This window comes from Enhydra lutris, unplaced genomic scaffold (assembly GCF_002288905.1).
Source record: "Enhydra lutris kenyoni isolate GAN:26980312 unplaced genomic scaffold, ASM228890v2 scaffoldscaffold44, whole genome shotgun sequence".
NCBI classification, from domain to species: domain Eukaryota; kingdom Metazoa; phylum Chordata; class Mammalia; order Carnivora; family Mustelidae; genus Enhydra; species Enhydra lutris.
In genome coordinates this window covers 13,049,244-13,067,272 of record NW_019154128.1, presented here as the reverse complement: position 1 = coordinate 13,067,272, position 18,029 = coordinate 13,049,244, and the positions used below count along the sequence as shown (strand labels likewise).

The 18,029-nt window shown below is 37.2% G+C and overlaps 1 protein-coding gene across 2 annotated transcripts in view; it reads right to left on the bottom strand.

Annotated features, from left to right (window-relative positions):
• Positions 1-18,029, bottom strand: part of LOC111155893 (leucine rich pentatricopeptide repeat containing) — a 109,534-nt gene that overhangs the window by 8,693 nt on the left and 82,812 nt on the right. For both annotated transcript variants that reach the window (XM_022516349.1, XM_022516350.1), the window contains exons 28-34: positions 17,315-17,457; positions 17,072-17,180; positions 12,735-12,861; positions 7,226-7,314; positions 3,554-3,758; positions 1,640-1,779; positions 1,409-1,524 (exon numbers count right to left, since the gene is read on the bottom strand). In XM_022516349.1, coding sequence (XP_022372057.1) covers positions 1,409-1,524; positions 1,640-1,779; positions 3,554-3,758; positions 7,226-7,314; positions 12,735-12,861; positions 17,072-17,180; positions 17,315-17,457 — 929 coding nt within the window. The remainder of the gene's footprint in view (positions 1-1,408; positions 1,525-1,639; positions 1,780-3,553; positions 3,759-7,225; positions 7,315-12,734; positions 12,862-17,071; positions 17,181-17,314; positions 17,458-18,029) is intronic.

Genomic DNA, 18,029 nt, shown 5'->3' with positions numbered 1-18,029 from the left:
AGCGTGCACTCTAGCCAGCGCCCCCGACGATGATGGTTCAGGACAAGCTGGCAGATGAACCGTCAAGTGCCGCTTTCAGAAGAACCATGAAAATAGTGTGTTAAAATGGAACAAGGACGATCACGTGTATAATGAGAGATGCACAGCCCCTAGGAGGCACACTTCAAAATGTACACACCAAGATAAGGCCTCAGAGTTTATTTCTTTCAGATGCAACCTCTAACATTAAAGACAGCAAGGTAAGACAATGGAAAAGATTCCTAGAATCCCTCTATAACATAAACTGCCTTTTCTGTTAAAAAAAAAAGGGGGGGGGTGGTGAAGGAAGGAAGATGAGGGAAGAAAAAAAAAAAAAAGGAATCAAATCAAACCAGACAAGAACATTCCCAATTAGCTCGAGTTTCTCTCTGTCCAGGAACAAAAAGTGAAAAAGCCTTAGACACAAGTGCCGATTTCCACCTTTTGCAAAACTGTTCATACAGAGAAACTTCTCAAGAACTTTTAAAAATGGTTTGGGTTCTGTCCAACTAGATGGACTTTAAGGATCAAAACCAGAGCTCCAGCACAGGGGTGCAGTTTCACCCTCCCTACCTACCACTCAATGTGCTTTGCAGCTCATAAAAATGGAACTGAATCTAATACTATTTACTATCAGAAATTGGTCCCAGGCCTCAATCTGACACAGGGAGTCTACACAAACACAGCCGTTGGCGGGATCACGGTGACTGTTTGACTGCCACCTGCTGGGAAGGGCTCCCCAGCGCTGCCTGTTTGTGTACACTGCCAGTGGCAGCTCCGATCACCCACCGTTCTGTCGGCACTTGGCACGGCTTTATATTTAGTGCTGCTAAAATGGCATGAATGCGGTTGTCTCCTTCCCTGAAGATTGCTAATTTAACTGAGAGTGCGGGCCACAGAGACCTGCATTTGTCATTTAATGTGTCTGTGACACACAAGTGAATAGAAAGCAAATTCAACTCTTAATAAACCTTGAATAAGGCACTGAGAATGTTTGAGTATTCAAGTGAGAAGCTGTACTTGAAAAGCAAACATTTCCTACTTTTTGTTTGCAAACTGTGTTGCCATGGTGATGCTCGGTCTTTAGAGCATTAGAGAAATTAAAGTAGGAAACCAAAGGAATGGTTTTGCGTTACCTATCTGCACAGAAACATTTGTCTTTAAATCTGCCAGCAAAACACGTCTTCCTTCACTCCCCTTTAAACCTCAGGGCGTTTCTAGCCTGGACTGGCATCTTTTCTTATAATCCAGTCGTCACGAGGCTGTGATCCACACTGCACATCCACACTGGAAGCACCATGCATCCTACCCCACAACTAGGTCTAGTGATTTCTCAATTTACTTCTCACAAGCCCCAAGCCCCACTGCTCCAGGTGTGGTGAATCATTACCTGTAGGAGAGCTCTGGCATCATCCACTTTGCCTGAATCCAGAAGCTGAAGGAAAAGATCAGTGACAGGTTTGTAAACTGCAAACTGATTGGCCAGTCTCTCCACCATGATGCTTACTGAAAAAGTAACAGGTAAGAGAAAGCTTTTAACTCATCCACAAAAGTCATCAGGTCCAGCATCACCAGAGAGAAAATGTGGTTCTGTGTTCTTTAGCAAGAACAGCTCACTTACTCTTTTCAACTGCTGGTTCCAACTGCTCCTCTATTACTTTTCTGAATAAGTATGCCAAGCCAAAGTACTGGGGTTCCACAGTTTGATTCTCTGAAGTAAGCATATTCTCAATGTTTTCTATTGCAACATCTATGTTATTGCTGCAAGACAGAGTAACATATATTGTTAAAAAAAAAAAACAGTCTCTGCTTTTGTATTAATATTACAGGCAGTTTTAGTATAAGAACTTACTTTGAGATTCACATATACAAATACTTTAGGATGAAATGGAAATATAAATACCACTAACCAGATAAAAACACTATGAAATTGGAATCAATCACATGTAGGTGGCAAAGACAATCACTAGGCAGTTCATGCTACAATAATTGAAATAGCTACTTTTGGTAAAACACTGCTCTGAAGATAAGACTAAACACTTAACATATAGAAGAATCAATGACAATAACTTAAGAAAACAGCTTAAATATCTAATTTGATTTTGCAGCTCTCTGGGTATAAAATGAAAACTTATTTAAGTGCTATAACTTTGGCTTTATGATCTACAACTGCTCCCTACTGCATGAGGTGAAGATCACGTATAACACCTCAGGATTCCTAAAGATGCTAATGATGTCTTCAAAGGTCTACTTGCATGTCTTTCAACCACAGTCACATCAATCTGTTTTTGTTGGTTATCACACAACATTTGAAAAATAATCCATTTACACTAAAATTTTCAGAAAAAAGTATCTTTACAATTTACATTAAAAAAAATCAATGACATAGTCTTACATAACAAGTTATGATAAAAATGATCTGCATGATTAGGTTTCTGGTTAAGGTACTCCTTGATTCATACTTTACAGTTATGATATGCCACTCCGAAGCCAAATAATCAATTTTGTTGGAATTCTTACCTAACACATAAGAATTTTCTAATAAAAAATGAGTACCCTGTTTTAATACATTTTTCTTATGGGTTTTAGTGAGATAATTATTTAATAGTGAATAAAAACACATTCTCCATATCATATAAAACTGTTTAATATGATAACATTCTAAAATTCATCCAGATCTTACTTGGATAACTTCCTTGATGTTCTGGCTTAACAGATCTACATTTTCTTATTAAGGGAAAATTTAAAGCTCTATCTGGAGGGAAACAGTTTTAAAAGGGAAAAAAATAAAACTTCTCAGCCCAGAGAAATGGGAACAAACAAAACCCCCAGCAAAAACAAACAGTAATACATTTTAATGATCAAACCCATTAGCTGCATGTGAGGTCAATTACTAAAGAACACCTAAAAGCATGAAGAGTGTCAATTTCATAATCATCCCGTGAATCTTTAACTTGGGCAATGTACTCTACTAGCCAGGCTAATAAAAATCAAGTATTTATTTATTTCTATACAGTGGAAAGTTTATGCAAGGAATCTAGAGATGGTGGTAAGAGAATCACCTTTAAACACCTCCTTTTTATGGGTATGTGTTGACAGGAGAGGAAGGGAAGGACGGTGGGGAAAACAGACACGCACATTTTTAACAAGCTTGTGTGTCCCTCTGCTTCCACAATGTTCTGGTATAGCGTCACCCTCAAGTGTTGCGGACAATGAAATTAATTCATTTTCCACATCTGTGTCAGTATTCAACAACAGGGGCCTGGCACGTATGAGTGAGAAAAGTTATCAACCATGGAAAAAGTTTCGTGGATTTAAATTTTGATAAATGTCATTCGAAGGTCTAATTTAAAGCTAAAACACATTTTGCAACATATAATTATTCCCTAATAGTTAGCGAACAACCAGCAACTGGCATCAATTATTTCCTCTGCAATTGATATGGTTTCTAACAGCCTAAGAAAGGTTTTAAAAGGTGGTATTTGAGATAATGCTCCTTCCAGTATCCGACGAAGGGAAAGTTGAAAATACTCACTTCTTTATTTGTGCCAAAGCAATGTTATTGATGAAAACCATACTTGAAAGTCCAATTGAATGTTCGAGTCCATCTACCATCTTCTGAATCGCCTGAATGCTTTCTACATCACCCTTCAAGGCACATGCCTGAATAAGGCGGGTCACTGCCAGCCTAGAAGGTATCTGCTCCAGATCCAAGGCTGTTTTTAGTGTTGTTAGAGCCTCTACAAAGAAGAGCAGACGACAGAGTTTTTCTTTTATGAACTATACTGCCTAATGCATTTTGAAAACTAGCTCTTAAATATGAACACCAAATGGCTACACACAAAAAGCTATGAGTAATTTATTCTAGATTACAGAAAATATTAATACTTTATGAAAAACTAAAAAAAAAATAATGATTTATTTGACTATAAAATATCAGAGACCAGAGAATTTCTTCTTTAAATAAATCAGAGAGAAAATAAAATGCTACTGACAGAATGTGGGTTCCCTTCAGGGATAACATTCAGTCTTATTCAGTGATTTCAAGAAATTGGCAAATGCAGAAAAATATAAATCAGAATCTTAAAAATTAGAGTCTCTCAAAATATTGTAACTTCTACCACATTCATACTTACCCAGATTTTATAACATTCAAAGATTACGAGATTATAAAAATCTTCTACTATCCCAGAGATTCTTCCTTGAAAACAATGTCTCTTTCTAGTCTAAACAGGATGGATTAGGCAGCAGCAGCCACACGGGGCCATTCAACTACCACACTATCAAATTCATCTTACATGACTGAACACTTAGTAGGTATTGTGTGCACTTTTTTCAAAGAAAACAAAGATCATCAGATTCCTATGGGTACAACCACAGGTTTTTTTTTTTTTTTTTTAAATAAGTACCTGATTATGGATAAATATGGAATATCCTTTCACTATAGGGACTCATGTGCCAGTGTAACGAAATCATTAAAGATAAAGTGGCAGATTGGAGGGAAAACTTAATACTCAGAATAACAATCACCACTACCGCTACCAAAAAAAACTTCATGGCTTTTTCAAAATTAAAGCAATGTAACCTAGAAAACACTAAGACTCTGAAGGCAGCTCCCAAATGAGAACGACCTATCTTCTACACAAGAAATGGGGAAAGGGTAATAATTAAGCAGTCTATTAAAAGTGCTACAGTAAAAAACAATGTGTTCAGTGTTTATTACTGAGTCAACAATTTTTAAATACTCCATATCTACAATCTAAATCAGTGATTCTCAAATGGGAAAAGAGAAAAAAGAGGAAGTTTAAGAGGTACATTCACCAAAATTTTATAAATACACATGTGTATCTAAGAAACAAAAATGTTACTTGTATTATTTTAGTAATATAATCTATTTTTTAAAAACCTTGATAAAATCTTCTTAACTGGTAGTCATACACAGATAATCAACTTAAAAACATTCCTTTAGCCAAGAGTACTACCCACTAGGAAGGATCTTCTCACCACTGGAATTAAAAGAGTAACAAAAATAAGATACCGACAGTGATGATAGTAACCAGCATCCACTGGACCTCTTCTACCTTTGCTGAACATTTACTAAAGGCAGACACAGTAGTAAGCAGCTACGCTCAGCACCCTTCTGAGGTAAGTACCGATTTTGTAGGTAAGAAACAGAGAGTTTCAATAATTTGCCCAAGGTCACACTGCTAGACACGGATCCAAGAATCCAACACCCTAGAGTCTGCATCTACAGGCATATGTGTAAGTGAGAGAGAGAGAAAGACTGGGACAGTTGATCATTTTACGTCTACCCGAAAGGGAACATGGGACCTTAGAACCTAAATCAAATTCCCGTAACAGGACTCGCTTTCTGAAGTTTAGGACCTAAGGTACACCCTGAGTCTTTTTCACAGTCACCTTAATTTCCTAGTAATACTGATTATGTTGTAAAGGTGCCACAAATCAGCTCTTCACATTCTAGAACAGGATTTGCTTATAAAACCATGTTAAGATTGAACTGGCTTTATTTTCGTTTTAGATGAGACGGTGAAAAAGAAACCTGAAAAGGAGAAGAGGATTTCACAAACTGAGAACTCTAGTCAGCCATGGAGCAAGAGAAGGAGGCAGAGACTGTGCCAACACCATTTCCATCCTTGTCGACGGTCACTACATTAACGATCGGTTAGGTGGCAGTGTCACGGCTCCTGCTCCTGCTCTCAGCCAACAACCTCTGGCTGAACTCAACAGCTGAGAAGAATAGATGTGAAATCAATCACATCATAAAGTTTCTAGTAGTTTCCACAGGGTACCATCTTCTACAAGTGAAGGACAGTAGTCAAGTTAAACAAATTCAGTTCAGATTCAGCTCAAAAATGAATTCCTTGAAATGAAAAAAAGTGGATCTTTATTTCCATGTCTATAGAAATACAAGCTTCTTTATATGGGGAACAACTTTAACTTTTCATGTTTTAAAATTGTTGATCATTTCTACATAAAGTATCAACTTGACAAAAAGGTTTTTTTTTTTTTTTTTTTTTTTAAATAAAAAATAAGATGAAAGCTTTTAAAGTTTTAGTAACAAGCTCTGCCCAAAAGGCTGTCTGGATGGACTGGCCCTGCCTGGGGAGTGCTGAGGTAGAAATACTGCAAAAAGAGAAATCACCACTTACATACTCAGTCCTAATCAATTAGGAGGACCTCTAAAGACCGGCAAATTTAGGTATTATAGGTAACAGTAAAGGTGCACAATTAGCAACTCCCTCTCAGGGATGTGAAATTATTTTATAAACACGCCAAGTGAGGAATAACATCATTATTAAAGTCCAAGGAAGAAAAGAGATAGTTAGTTAGCTTTTCCCTTCAAGATTTTCTGCGTGGGTTTTGTTGTATTGGCAACACTGTGGTTTTAACAGTTTTACTGTATTGATTAAAATTCAAATGTAAAGCCCAAGGAGAAACGATGCTTACCTAAATTTAAGAGAGTCATCATCTTTCCCCTTGGGAGCTCACTCCTAAGACCTCAGATCCACAAATACCCTCCATCGAACAAACGGCCCCCTTCCCAGTCCTCCCCAAAGTCATCTCTGCAGCTTTCTTGGGTTATCTTCTTAACATTAATTGAAAAACGCTAAACTCCAAACTCCAAACAAACACTGTATTTTATTGCTGTTGGTATTATGAACTATTGAAAAAGTATTAGATTAAGTTTTAAAAATCAATATTATAATCATTTGGTGCACAATCCCACACATTTAACACTCAATTTAACTCATTTGCTATCTCACACACCACCAACACAATATGCAAGAAACAACTGCTGGGAATTGTTTCAGACGCTCTAAAGTATGTTAATTTCCAAAGCAAAATGACTTGTGCTGTGAATTTTAACGCACTTGAAAGCCTGTACTTTCTCTCGTTCTGGAACACAAATTTTGCATGTCTGAAGAGCTGTGATTCATCTTAAGAAAACCCATCTTGTGTTAAATGGAATGGAAACTGGACTAAGTGGTCAAATGACAAGTACATTCATATTCAAGCTGTATTATAAATGCATGTACAGTAATTTACGTCTCTCAGCTACCACAAAAGGCTCTTGATAAGCAGGTAATTTGCTAAATGGACTCCTTTATCCAAGTATTCGAAGGGCGTTACAAGAAAAATCTGCAGAGGCATTAATGTGACGTAAAGGTCAAGCATTGTGACATACCTTTCAAATAATCCCGCCTAACTTGCGTTATGATGAGGAGGCTGTTGGCAGCATCGTTCAGTGTGAAGCCCTTGATGTGGGTCTCAGCGCTAAAAGAAGCAGACATTTAGAAAGGAATTACTGACATGCTTCTGATACGATAATAAATGGTTGAGCACCAAGGTGAAATTATAAAAACTACTGTTCGTATGTTAAAAATATTGCTGCAAAATATCGACCTGGAGACAGCTTTTGTGTTATCCTGTCAATGGTTATAGAAGGATAATTTTTTTTTGCATTCTGACAGATGACAAAGTTGGAAATGAGCAACAAAAGAAACAAAGTACAAGATTTTTTTTAAACAATCGGTTCAGATTCTTGAATGCTGACATATGAGATGATAAAATAACTGCGTGCCCTGCATTGTTCTGCTGTATCCTAAACTGGATACTTTTTCCTTTTTTCTCTACATTCACCGTAATTATAAAATGTAAAACTATTCTTTCGGCAACAAAAATGAACATTTATTTTCAGCACGGTATATTTTAAATATAAACGAAAGCATATTACTAACACCGTATCATTTGGTTGATTAATTTTCAAATTTCTGTCATCTAGCTACATACAGTTTTTAAAGGTGAGCAAGCGTACTGCTGAACTAAAACCATTGTTACCTTAAAATTAAAAATCTCACACAACAATCGTGTCCCAGCCATTTCATTTGAAACAAAACCCCCCAGCTCCTTAAAACTCGAGAGCAAAACTCGGTTTACTTAGGGCTAAAACCTGCATGATTAAAAAACAACCCTAGCCTGAGATGACTTCTGTTCGCTACACTGTTTGCACATGTCCTGTGATGAAATTTCGGCATCCTTAATGCCCCTAGGGTTCATCTCCCGATTAGGAAATCTCCACAGGTCACAAGGAGCAAAAGCGATTGCCACCATTTGCCTTATCAAGCTCAGCGATGATCCTGCTGCCAACAACCCCGGCCTACCGGCATGGACATCTAAGCCGAGGAGATTGTGAGAAAAGCAGGGTCACTGCTAAATTATTCTCGTCAATCCCAAGAAAATCCTCCAAAGACACTGTGACGTGCCCATCCTCTCAGTCACTTCCAGCCTCAGAAATTCACCCCTGCAGTCCCCTGGGCAGAGGATTTTCTTACCCCACCCCCTCCACCCAATCCTCTTAATCCCACCAAAGCACCCATTGCTCAGTTTGACTTTTTTTCCTTTGTCCCATCTGTCAAAGCTCTTAAATCAACAACCCGTGCATGAGACTATAAACTGCATAAAATAAAGGATTTACTTTCTCAATCTTAAGCATGATTAAGTAAACAGAAAACACTATTAAAATTAAACTCACTTAAGTCATCATTATTACATATATTATACCATATTTACATGTAAATATTACCTAAAAGTCATTGAAACCATGAAGTAACAAAACCTCCCTTTTGACTGACATCGAGTGTGAACCTTTCACCTTTTAAAAAACCTCAAACACAGAACATTTTCTTTCCATGATCTAAGCTGCCCATTCAATACAAAAGTGGGAATTAACAGGAAGACAGAAACTCTCCCCAGTATTCAGTATTATATACTGAACACTATATCTTATATATGTACAAACTGACCAATCAAAACCAAAATATATTCCAAACAGAAAAAGGAGAAAAACTACAAAAAGTTACTGGCAGAGATCTCCGTGTTGAACAATAAAAGAAGTTTCTGCTTCTGACCCATACTATGGATGTGACCTTTTATAAGGAAAAAAAATATCTAGTCCAGAGCTGTCAAATTAAACTTCCTGTGGCGATGGGAATATTCGTTATCCATGTTGTCCAGCAGGGTAGTCGCCGGCCACATGCAGCGACTGTGATGGAGGAATAGAAATTGCAATTTCCTAAAAACACAGTTTAGTGTTATCAGAGACCTAAAATAATAATCTCCTTTACTGCTCTTCTTCGAATAAGCAGTTCCCCTCCCTCGAAAGAATTCACTATATCTAAATTTTGATTTTGAAACATGAGGAAGTGTAACTAACTCTAAAAATGAAAGAGAGTTGGCTAATCTTTTAAAGGCTGCGGTTACTATTACTTTTGAGGTTCCATAACTTGTGAGAAAAGTTTATTCTTTTTGATGACACTCTCCTAAGTAAGGGTGCTTCATTTTAACCAACAAATCAGAAACAGTGAAGGTAGAACAAAAACAAAGACTGCGTTCTTTAGTTTGTAGAGAAAATTATTGCCCTTAAAACTGAGCATCATGCAGGTAAAAACGACGGACTAAAACAACAAACAGACTGCTCTCTGTGGACTGACAGTAGAGGGCCAAAATTTGAGGAGGATACTGCTACTTGCTATAGTGACTCATGTGGTCACACCATATTACAATAAACGTGGCCACTAAAAAAACAAAATTCTCTTTACTCAGAGCACGGATATACAACTGGAAGAAGAGATGACCCTGTTAGTTAGAAACTTGAACTTCAACTACCACTTCTGAATTTCTAGCCAAGAATTACTTTCAAAATAACCCAGTATAGATCTAACCCAAGATACATTTTTTAAGATTTATTTCTTTGATGGAGAGGAGAGAGAGAGACAGCACACGCGCAACACCTCAAGCAGGCCCCATGCTGAGTGCAGGGCCTGACACGGGGCTTGATCTCAAGACCCTGAGATCATGACCTAGGCTGAAATCGAGAGTCGGATGCTCAACCCACTGAGCCACCCAGGCACTTTACCAAGATACAATTTTTTGTAGTTAGATGTAACATTTATCTGGTTCAAGGGAAAGCATGTGCGTCTAATCCCCAGTGAGGTGTCTACAGGCATGGTAAGGCTTTGCATCCAGGATTTTCTTAGGCCCACCCAGCTATAAGTGAAAGGCAGCCACAAAATACTCCTGGAAGAGTAACATAATTAAGATAGAAGTGCCCTCAAGAGTACAGAAAGACTTTATGAAGATCTAGAGAAGGAGGGAAAGAAAAATCAAGCTACATTTTACACATCGCAGATAAAAGGGGAAATGGAAGGGCTGTGCTTGCAAACATCCAGATCAGTATAGCTTTCCCACTTGTGTGATCAAGATCCAGTGTCACACACAGAAGAAACGTTTCACACTACCTATCAGTGCAAATACCAATACAACTCACAAAACAATCTTTACCATACAAAGTGCTTCGATATTTTCTATTCTATTTAAAAAAATGCTGGTTCTGATCCACTAAAGAGATTCTGTGACCCACGTGCTGATGCAACTATAGTTTGAAAAACCACCTGTCAGTGAGCCATTCTCAGTGAAAGGTATGCACAATGCAAGAACACTCTAGGGTAAGGCAAGAAAATGGTGAAGCCTCTGTTTTTAAATCTTATTATCATCTGAAAAATTTCTACTTTATGAGTATGTTTTAAAATATACTTAACATATGCTACTTTGGTACAATTCACTATTAATAGTATCTGATCAAAATGTTTACAACATACAATTATTGAATCACTTGGGTATTAAATGCAGATCCCTGGGCCCCACACCAGATCAAATGAATCAAAACCTTTGGGGTGGGCTGTGGGCAATCTTTTCAAGCTACAAGAATGTGAGGCTCTGGGGGGGAAAAAAAAAGGAAAGAAAAGAATGTGTGGCTCGGCGTTCTAGGACAAGCCCAATTAAAATGGGGGAAAAAAGGTAATCTGTATTTTGGGGCAGTATTTCAGGATCAACCTCAGGATTAAAAATTTTTAAAAAACTTCCTTCTCTGCTTCTATCCCCTCACTTAATTACACCCAGTTCTCAACACAAGAGGCTCCTCTTTTCTCTGTCCCTGCTCCTCCCAAATCACTGTTGCTTTAGAATACCTTTGATTACTACAAGTAGTATTAGAAGGGTTTAGGTAATAATTTCCTGAGAAAAGTAATTTTAGGAAAAACTCCCACCCCCTTGATGACTCCAATGATTACAGATGATGGTACGCTGTTCAATGTCAAATTTTCCAAGTCACTAATTTAGCATCTCTTGGGTATTTTAGAGACATGTAATTTAATTAGCAACTGAGTAAACACACAAATGAGATATAGAATACATGAAAGACTTACGTTTGAGAAGCCTTCGTGTGACCGTTCTTGCTATAGAACATACAAAATGATTCAAGACCATAGGTATATAGACGATGTGCATATGTGTATACATACATGTTGTACTTGTATACAGATGGATCTATACACTGTACATAAATATACACTGTCCATGTGTTTATATGTATTTCCACAGACAAGTACAGTCATATATACTTTTTCCAAAATATAATGAAACACAAGCAGTAAATATGGCCCAATGGTGCATAACTTTAACCTAACACTGGTATTAAGAGCAGATCTTCCAGCAAACTGCAGGAATGGCAAGCACTTTCTAGTCAGGATTCTAATATTTCAAAAGTACTGTGACTTAAAAGCTCTGAAGGTCAAAGTTGAGCCAAGAGAGATCATTTCAGAACTTGTAATACACTAGGAAAAGGCTGACCTTTGCCAATGAAAATAAGGCTACTAACACATCACCAGGACAGGTCTACATCACAGAGCAGGTCACTGTGCTCTACTCCATTCTAAGCCTTCTCTGGTAACTCCTTTGGGATAAGACAACAGAATCCATTAACTGACACACCAGGTAAGAAAACTTTCTTGTTCTGATTAATTTTACTCTCAGGAACTAGCCAGAGGGACAAAACCCCTACCACAACCACCCAACAGATTTTTTTTTTTTTTAATTCAAAATCAAATAAAAAACACAACAGAAAGTTAAAAAGGAAAGGCATTTAAAATGTGTTGAGCACCTGTATTTTCTCTTCTTCACTCTATGTTCTTCAACACCTAAAAGGGATCTTTCATGTAAGTCTTATTATTATCCACTCATCATCATAAGAAGAAATGAGGTTCATAGAGGGGATAATTTCTCCAATGGAAACTCAAGTAAGATTTGAATCCCTGCCTAAGTTCAAAGCCCTTGGGCTATTTTCACTTTATCAGGCTCCTTCCACCACAAAAGGCTCAGAGAGCTAGAAACTAAGTAAGAAACAGAGTATGATAAAGGGAAAAATATTATTTTTCAGTATATAGACTTCATAAATTAGTGGAAGCTTTATTAGGGGAAGAAAATGTACTGCACTGTGGAAGGCCAGTAAAACTTATTTTTTTATAGGTTAAAAAAAGCCCATAAAATTAGAAAACCAGGGGTGCCTAAGTGGCTCAGATGGTTGAGCATCTGCCTTCGGCTCAGGTCATGATCTCAGGGTTCTGGGATCAAGCCCCATGTCAGGCTCTCTGCTCAGCGGAGAGTCTGCTTCTCCCTCCTCCCCTGCCCCTCCCTCTGCTCATGCTCTTAAAAAAAAAATTAGAAAACCATTTCATAGGATTTTTGTGTGTAGTTGAGGATAATTAAGCAGCTGCTACTACAACAAATCATTAGGAAAATCCTAATGATATGTGATACTTTTTTTAAATGACAGGTTTAATAAATGGAGTAATACTTACAATTCTTTCATTTGCACTGCTTCTATGAAACTATCCTTCTCCAACAATAATTTTATAAGATTGCTGTAAGTCTCACTGTTGAAAATAATGTTTTGCTTTTGTGCCTTCAGGAAAATAGTATATGCATCTACGAAGGAAAAAAAGCAAAAAATGAGATGATGTTATTCTGAAATGTCAAAAAGGAGGAAAACCCCCTAGAGCAAAGCCACAAAGCCACATACGTGTTTATTTTCATGTTCACACACCACAGCACTCTCCAGAGACACACACACTGACCAAAACAACAGATACAGTCACACTCCTCATCTTGATAAAAACAAAGTCACAGTTTTGAACAATCTACTTAAGCCACGTGGCTGGTACCTGAAAGGACTTCCTTCTAAAATTACTTTTCTGTTCTTTCTTTTTTAAGATTTTATTTATTTATTTAACTGAGAGAGAGAGAGAGAGAGCACAAGCAGGGAGAGAGGCAGAAGGAGAGGGAGAAGCAGGTTCCCTGGAGAGCAGGGATGTGGGACTCGATGTAGGTCTCAATCCCAGGGCTCTAGGTTCATGACCTAAGTCGAAGGCAGTGGCTTAACCAACTGAGCCACCCAGGCGCCCCTAAAATTACCTCTAAAGTCAATAAATTATTTTCATGCCAATAAAAATGAGAAGTAGCTCTTCTGAATTTGTCAAAAGATGATACCATTTTAAAAATCAATTGCAAAATGTGTGGTAAAGTCCAAATAAACCACAGGTATAATTTAAATTGAGGGGAGCAAAAGATGCATTTTAAAGCAATCTTTAATCTATAAGTGGGTGGTTACAATGGTTAACATTTCAACACAATAGCATTAAAGTGAATATAGCCTATAATTCTAAAATTAGGAGATCAAATTATTTGGCTACGACAGGACTTATACAAAAACATACAATTTTCAAATATACAGGTATCTAACAAGTAAACTAAGCAACATTTGTTTGACTGATTAACAGTTTTATTTCACTTGTTCACAATAACTGTCAGTGAATGAAAAGATGTTACCAAAAGAGAAGTATCTACACTTTTCAGTCACTTACTTTTCTGAAATAAAATTGCCTGGCTATAAACATCCAACTGAAACTATAATCCACTCTCTGGTGTGTATAAACAAATCACAATAGAGATGGGGCACTGTGAACGATCATGTACGACCTTCGGTGGGTATAAAGCTCAATGTAAGGAAATATGATACATGCAACTAGAAGTGAGCAGGATATTAATGCTCTGAAGAACATTCTGAGCTACTTCAGAGGTTTCTGAACAAGCAGACGTTGTATCTATACTCCAAAGTTAGGGCAGTTTGCAAGAGCCCTTCAATTAAACTGAAATGACAATGTCAGAAACTTACTCTTTCATGCTAAACTCAGAGAAAACTAGAGAGAAAAGGTATGACATTAATATCTGGATCTTAACCAAGGAGAACAGATAAAATCTATCATTCAGTAGACAATGCTCCCTGTTAAGGGAGCTGAGAAGTTAAATGCAGTGCAATTATTGTCTACTCCCCAACAAGCATCGTTTGCTCAATGAAAATATACAGGAAGTATAATTAGAATATTTAAGATTAACAAAATAATCGGGAAATCTTACTAGTTGTTTTCTAAAGTTGTAGTTTAAAGATTAGAGAGAGAGAGCATGCACGTGTGCACACACACGTGAGCAAGGGGAGGGGCAGAGAGAGGGGAAGCAGACTCCCCAGTGAGTGTGGAGCTCAACACATGGCTTGACCTGAGATCCCGCAATCTGTGAGATCACAACCTGAGCTGAAATCCACAGTCAGACGCTTAACCAGCTGAGCCACAGGCGCCCCTAAAATTACAGTCTTTGTATGAAATTGCTATGGCTCTGTTTATTATTCTCTATTAGTTGGAAAAAAGAAAGAAAGAGGCTATCACTGTAATGCCCCAAACTCATTTGCCACAGGTTTCTGGTGTGAAAGTCAGTAAGTATACTAAACTATCAGAAATTTGATAAAGTACTAATGTTAGCAATCAATTTTCAAAGTATTGATGTTTTGCTAGGCATTCAAATCCTGGAATATACAAAAAACTAGAAACTCTCGGGGCGCTTGGGTGGCTCAGTGGGTTAAGCCGCTGCCTTCGGCTCAGGTCATGATCTCAGGGTCCTGGGATCGAGTCCCGCATTGGGCTCTCTGCTCAGCAGGGAGCCTGCTTCCCTCTCTCTCTCTCTCTCTTTGCCTGCCTCTCCGTCTACTTGTGATCTCTCTCTGTCAAATAAATAAATAAAATCTTTAAAAAAAAAAAAACTAGAAACTCTGAAGAACAGAATAAAACCAGTTAAATAAATATAAATTGTATATTAAAGCTAGAATAGGGTATGTTTATAATAACAAACACTGCATTATATTTATTTAGTTAACTGATTTTTACTTAAATGAAAATAATTTTTAAAAAGGTGACGTATGAAGGGGTTCTAGAGTCTTCCAGCAGTTAACTATAAACTAATTTTATAGTTCTTTCGGTCTAATCAAAATTCCACTATTGAAATAGTTCCCATAGTCATAATTAATTTTGTATTTAGGTTTAACATATATATATGGTGAAGACTCAAGGATGTATACACTGAATATGTCACAAAGGAAAATGACCCAAAGGATAAAGTCACTATTCATGATTGAGAAAATATAAGAGCTTAGCTTATTCTTTCCTCATATACTTCATGTTAGTGTCACAAAATTCTAATTAAGTCAAGAAATTATGAGGTTCTGTAAATTTCTAAATTGATTCTTTTCTACTGAACAGAGTAGATATTAAAATGAAAAAGTAGATATTAAAATGAAAAAAATCTGCATATTGGTTAAAGTATCATAAAGTGTACTTGAAAATCCACACAATATCGAAGGAATTAAAGATGATGCTAGCATGCTATGGAGAAAAATTAACCAAAGTAAAGGATACAATAGTAATATATGATTTTGAAAGAGTACAATGAAGTCTAAATAGAAATGTCTATCATGTAATAGGCAAGCTGATACCAGAGGGTTCAAGATGGTCATAAAAATTTTAAAGCAGTCATAGTAGTGGTAGGCATGCCACTTCAGGAAAGTCTACCACGAGAGAAAAGGAAGAGCAAGACACAGACCTGATGTCCTGCCTCCAACCCTGAAATAGTGCTTGATCACTTCAACATACACAAGAACGGTGCTTAATGCCCTAATCATTTTCTGCTTTCAAATAAAAGCGAAATATATAATAAATACATCTGCCAAAAAACACTCATGATCATGCTATTTTCAAAGTATACTTTTTAATAAAATGTATGCCTATTTTAGTTTTTATTATAAAAGATTTCAAATGTACAGAAAAATATAGAGAGTAGTATAATGGACCTTCCATATGCCCATCACCTACATCTAACAACTATTACCATTTTGCCATTCTTGCTTTATCTTTGTTCCCTATGGCTTAGCTATTTTAAAATATATTATAGATAATCTTGATTTTTTTTCCGTCTTTCAGTACTTCAGTAAGATCTCAAAAGTTAAGGACACTGTCTGATAAATCTTAACACCACTATTGTATCTAATAAAAATGAGACAGGGGCACCTGGCTGGGTGAGTCAGAAGAGCATGAAACTCCTGATCTCAGGGTCATGAGTTAAAGCCCCATGTTGGGTGCAAAGATTACTAAAAAAAATTATAAACTTAAAAAAAAAAAAAAAAAAAAGAGAAATAGTTCCTGAATATTATCTACTACTCAGTTGATGTTATGTTTTTCCCAACTACCCCAAAATGTGTTTGTTAATTTAAACTTTTTTTTTTGGGGGGGGCGCCTGGGTGGCTCAGTGGGTTAAAGCCTCTGCCTTCGACTCAGGTCATGATCCCAGTGTCCTGGGATTGAGCCCCACATCGGGCTCTCTGCTCTGCGGGGAGCCTGCTTCCACCTCTCTCTCTATCTGTCTGCCTCTCTGCCTACTTGTGATCTCTGTCTGTCAAAAAAATAAATAAAATCTTAAAAAAATAAATGAATAAATAAATAAACTTTTTTTTTTTTAAGATTCTATTCATTCATTGGACAGACAGAGATCACAAGCAGGCAGAGAGAGAGGAGGAAACAGGCTCCCCGCCGAGCAGAGTCCAATGCGGGGCTCAATCCCAGGACCCCGAGACCATGACCCGAGCCGAAGGCAGAGGCCTTAACCCACTGAGCCACCCAGATGCTCACATTAATTTAAAGAACCAAAGAAAATAATTAATATATGTAAGTTCCATCTCCGTCCTAGAGCACTACTAATTTGTTAGAAGGACTTAGATCCCCTGTTGCTATTAGAAGACCCCAGCAAACAGATTTACCTTTGTTTCTCTTTCGTTGGCAGGCATTCAACAGATCTTTCTCGATATTACTTTCTGTATGGGAGGGTGATGAAAAATTCAGGGAGTGCTTTTCATCTTCATACCACAACTGGAAGAAAGAAGTATTCAGTTAAACAAAACCTGGTATACAGAGTGACCTTTTTAGAATGAAACTGGGCTAATTATGCCCTACAGTTATACTGACAACAAAACCTGTTAGGTTTACAGTTAAAAACAAATTACCTCAGGTACGTCAAACGGAACCTCTTGATTACTGTTTCTAAGGATTTCTGCTAATAATCTTAATGTCTTTGCACGTGGAATAATATTTTCTTCTTGCATTTTATTCCACACAGCATCAGCTTTTTGCCAGTCACCATTTACTTCTGCAAAATTTTGAATAAGCAGAAATTAATGAACATACTAAGTCCAATTCTTAAAAATGTTTAGAATATTTTCCCTATTTAATGTTGAAGTAAGCATTATTCCAAATATTGCCTCCAGGGAAAGGAACAGGATGATTGTGGACCCAAGGCAAAAAGACGTCCTTCTATATGTCTTTTGAGTTTTCAACAACGGAAATTCCTTACCTAATAAAAAACAACAACCCCCATCCCACTTTACTACACACTTTGAAAGTCTCATGTGAATAAAAAGTCTGTCTTTCTAAGGTAACCTGAGAAGCCCACTGCTGATATCAGAATCAGAAAGAGGTAACAATTCAACTATGCCCATGAGACTTTGGAAAGATAACGGGTACATGTATATAGTATAATACACAGCTGGAGGTCTAAAGTGATTCAAAGTGCACAAATGTACGATTTTCTTCAAAAGTGTCAAATCAACAATCCCTTTCACTTAGTAGAATAGGGAGAATACTGTCTCTTCTGCTGACTTGAAGAATGTCTATGACATTGTGTGATAGATTTTTTTATCCCACTAATGCCATCAGACTAAG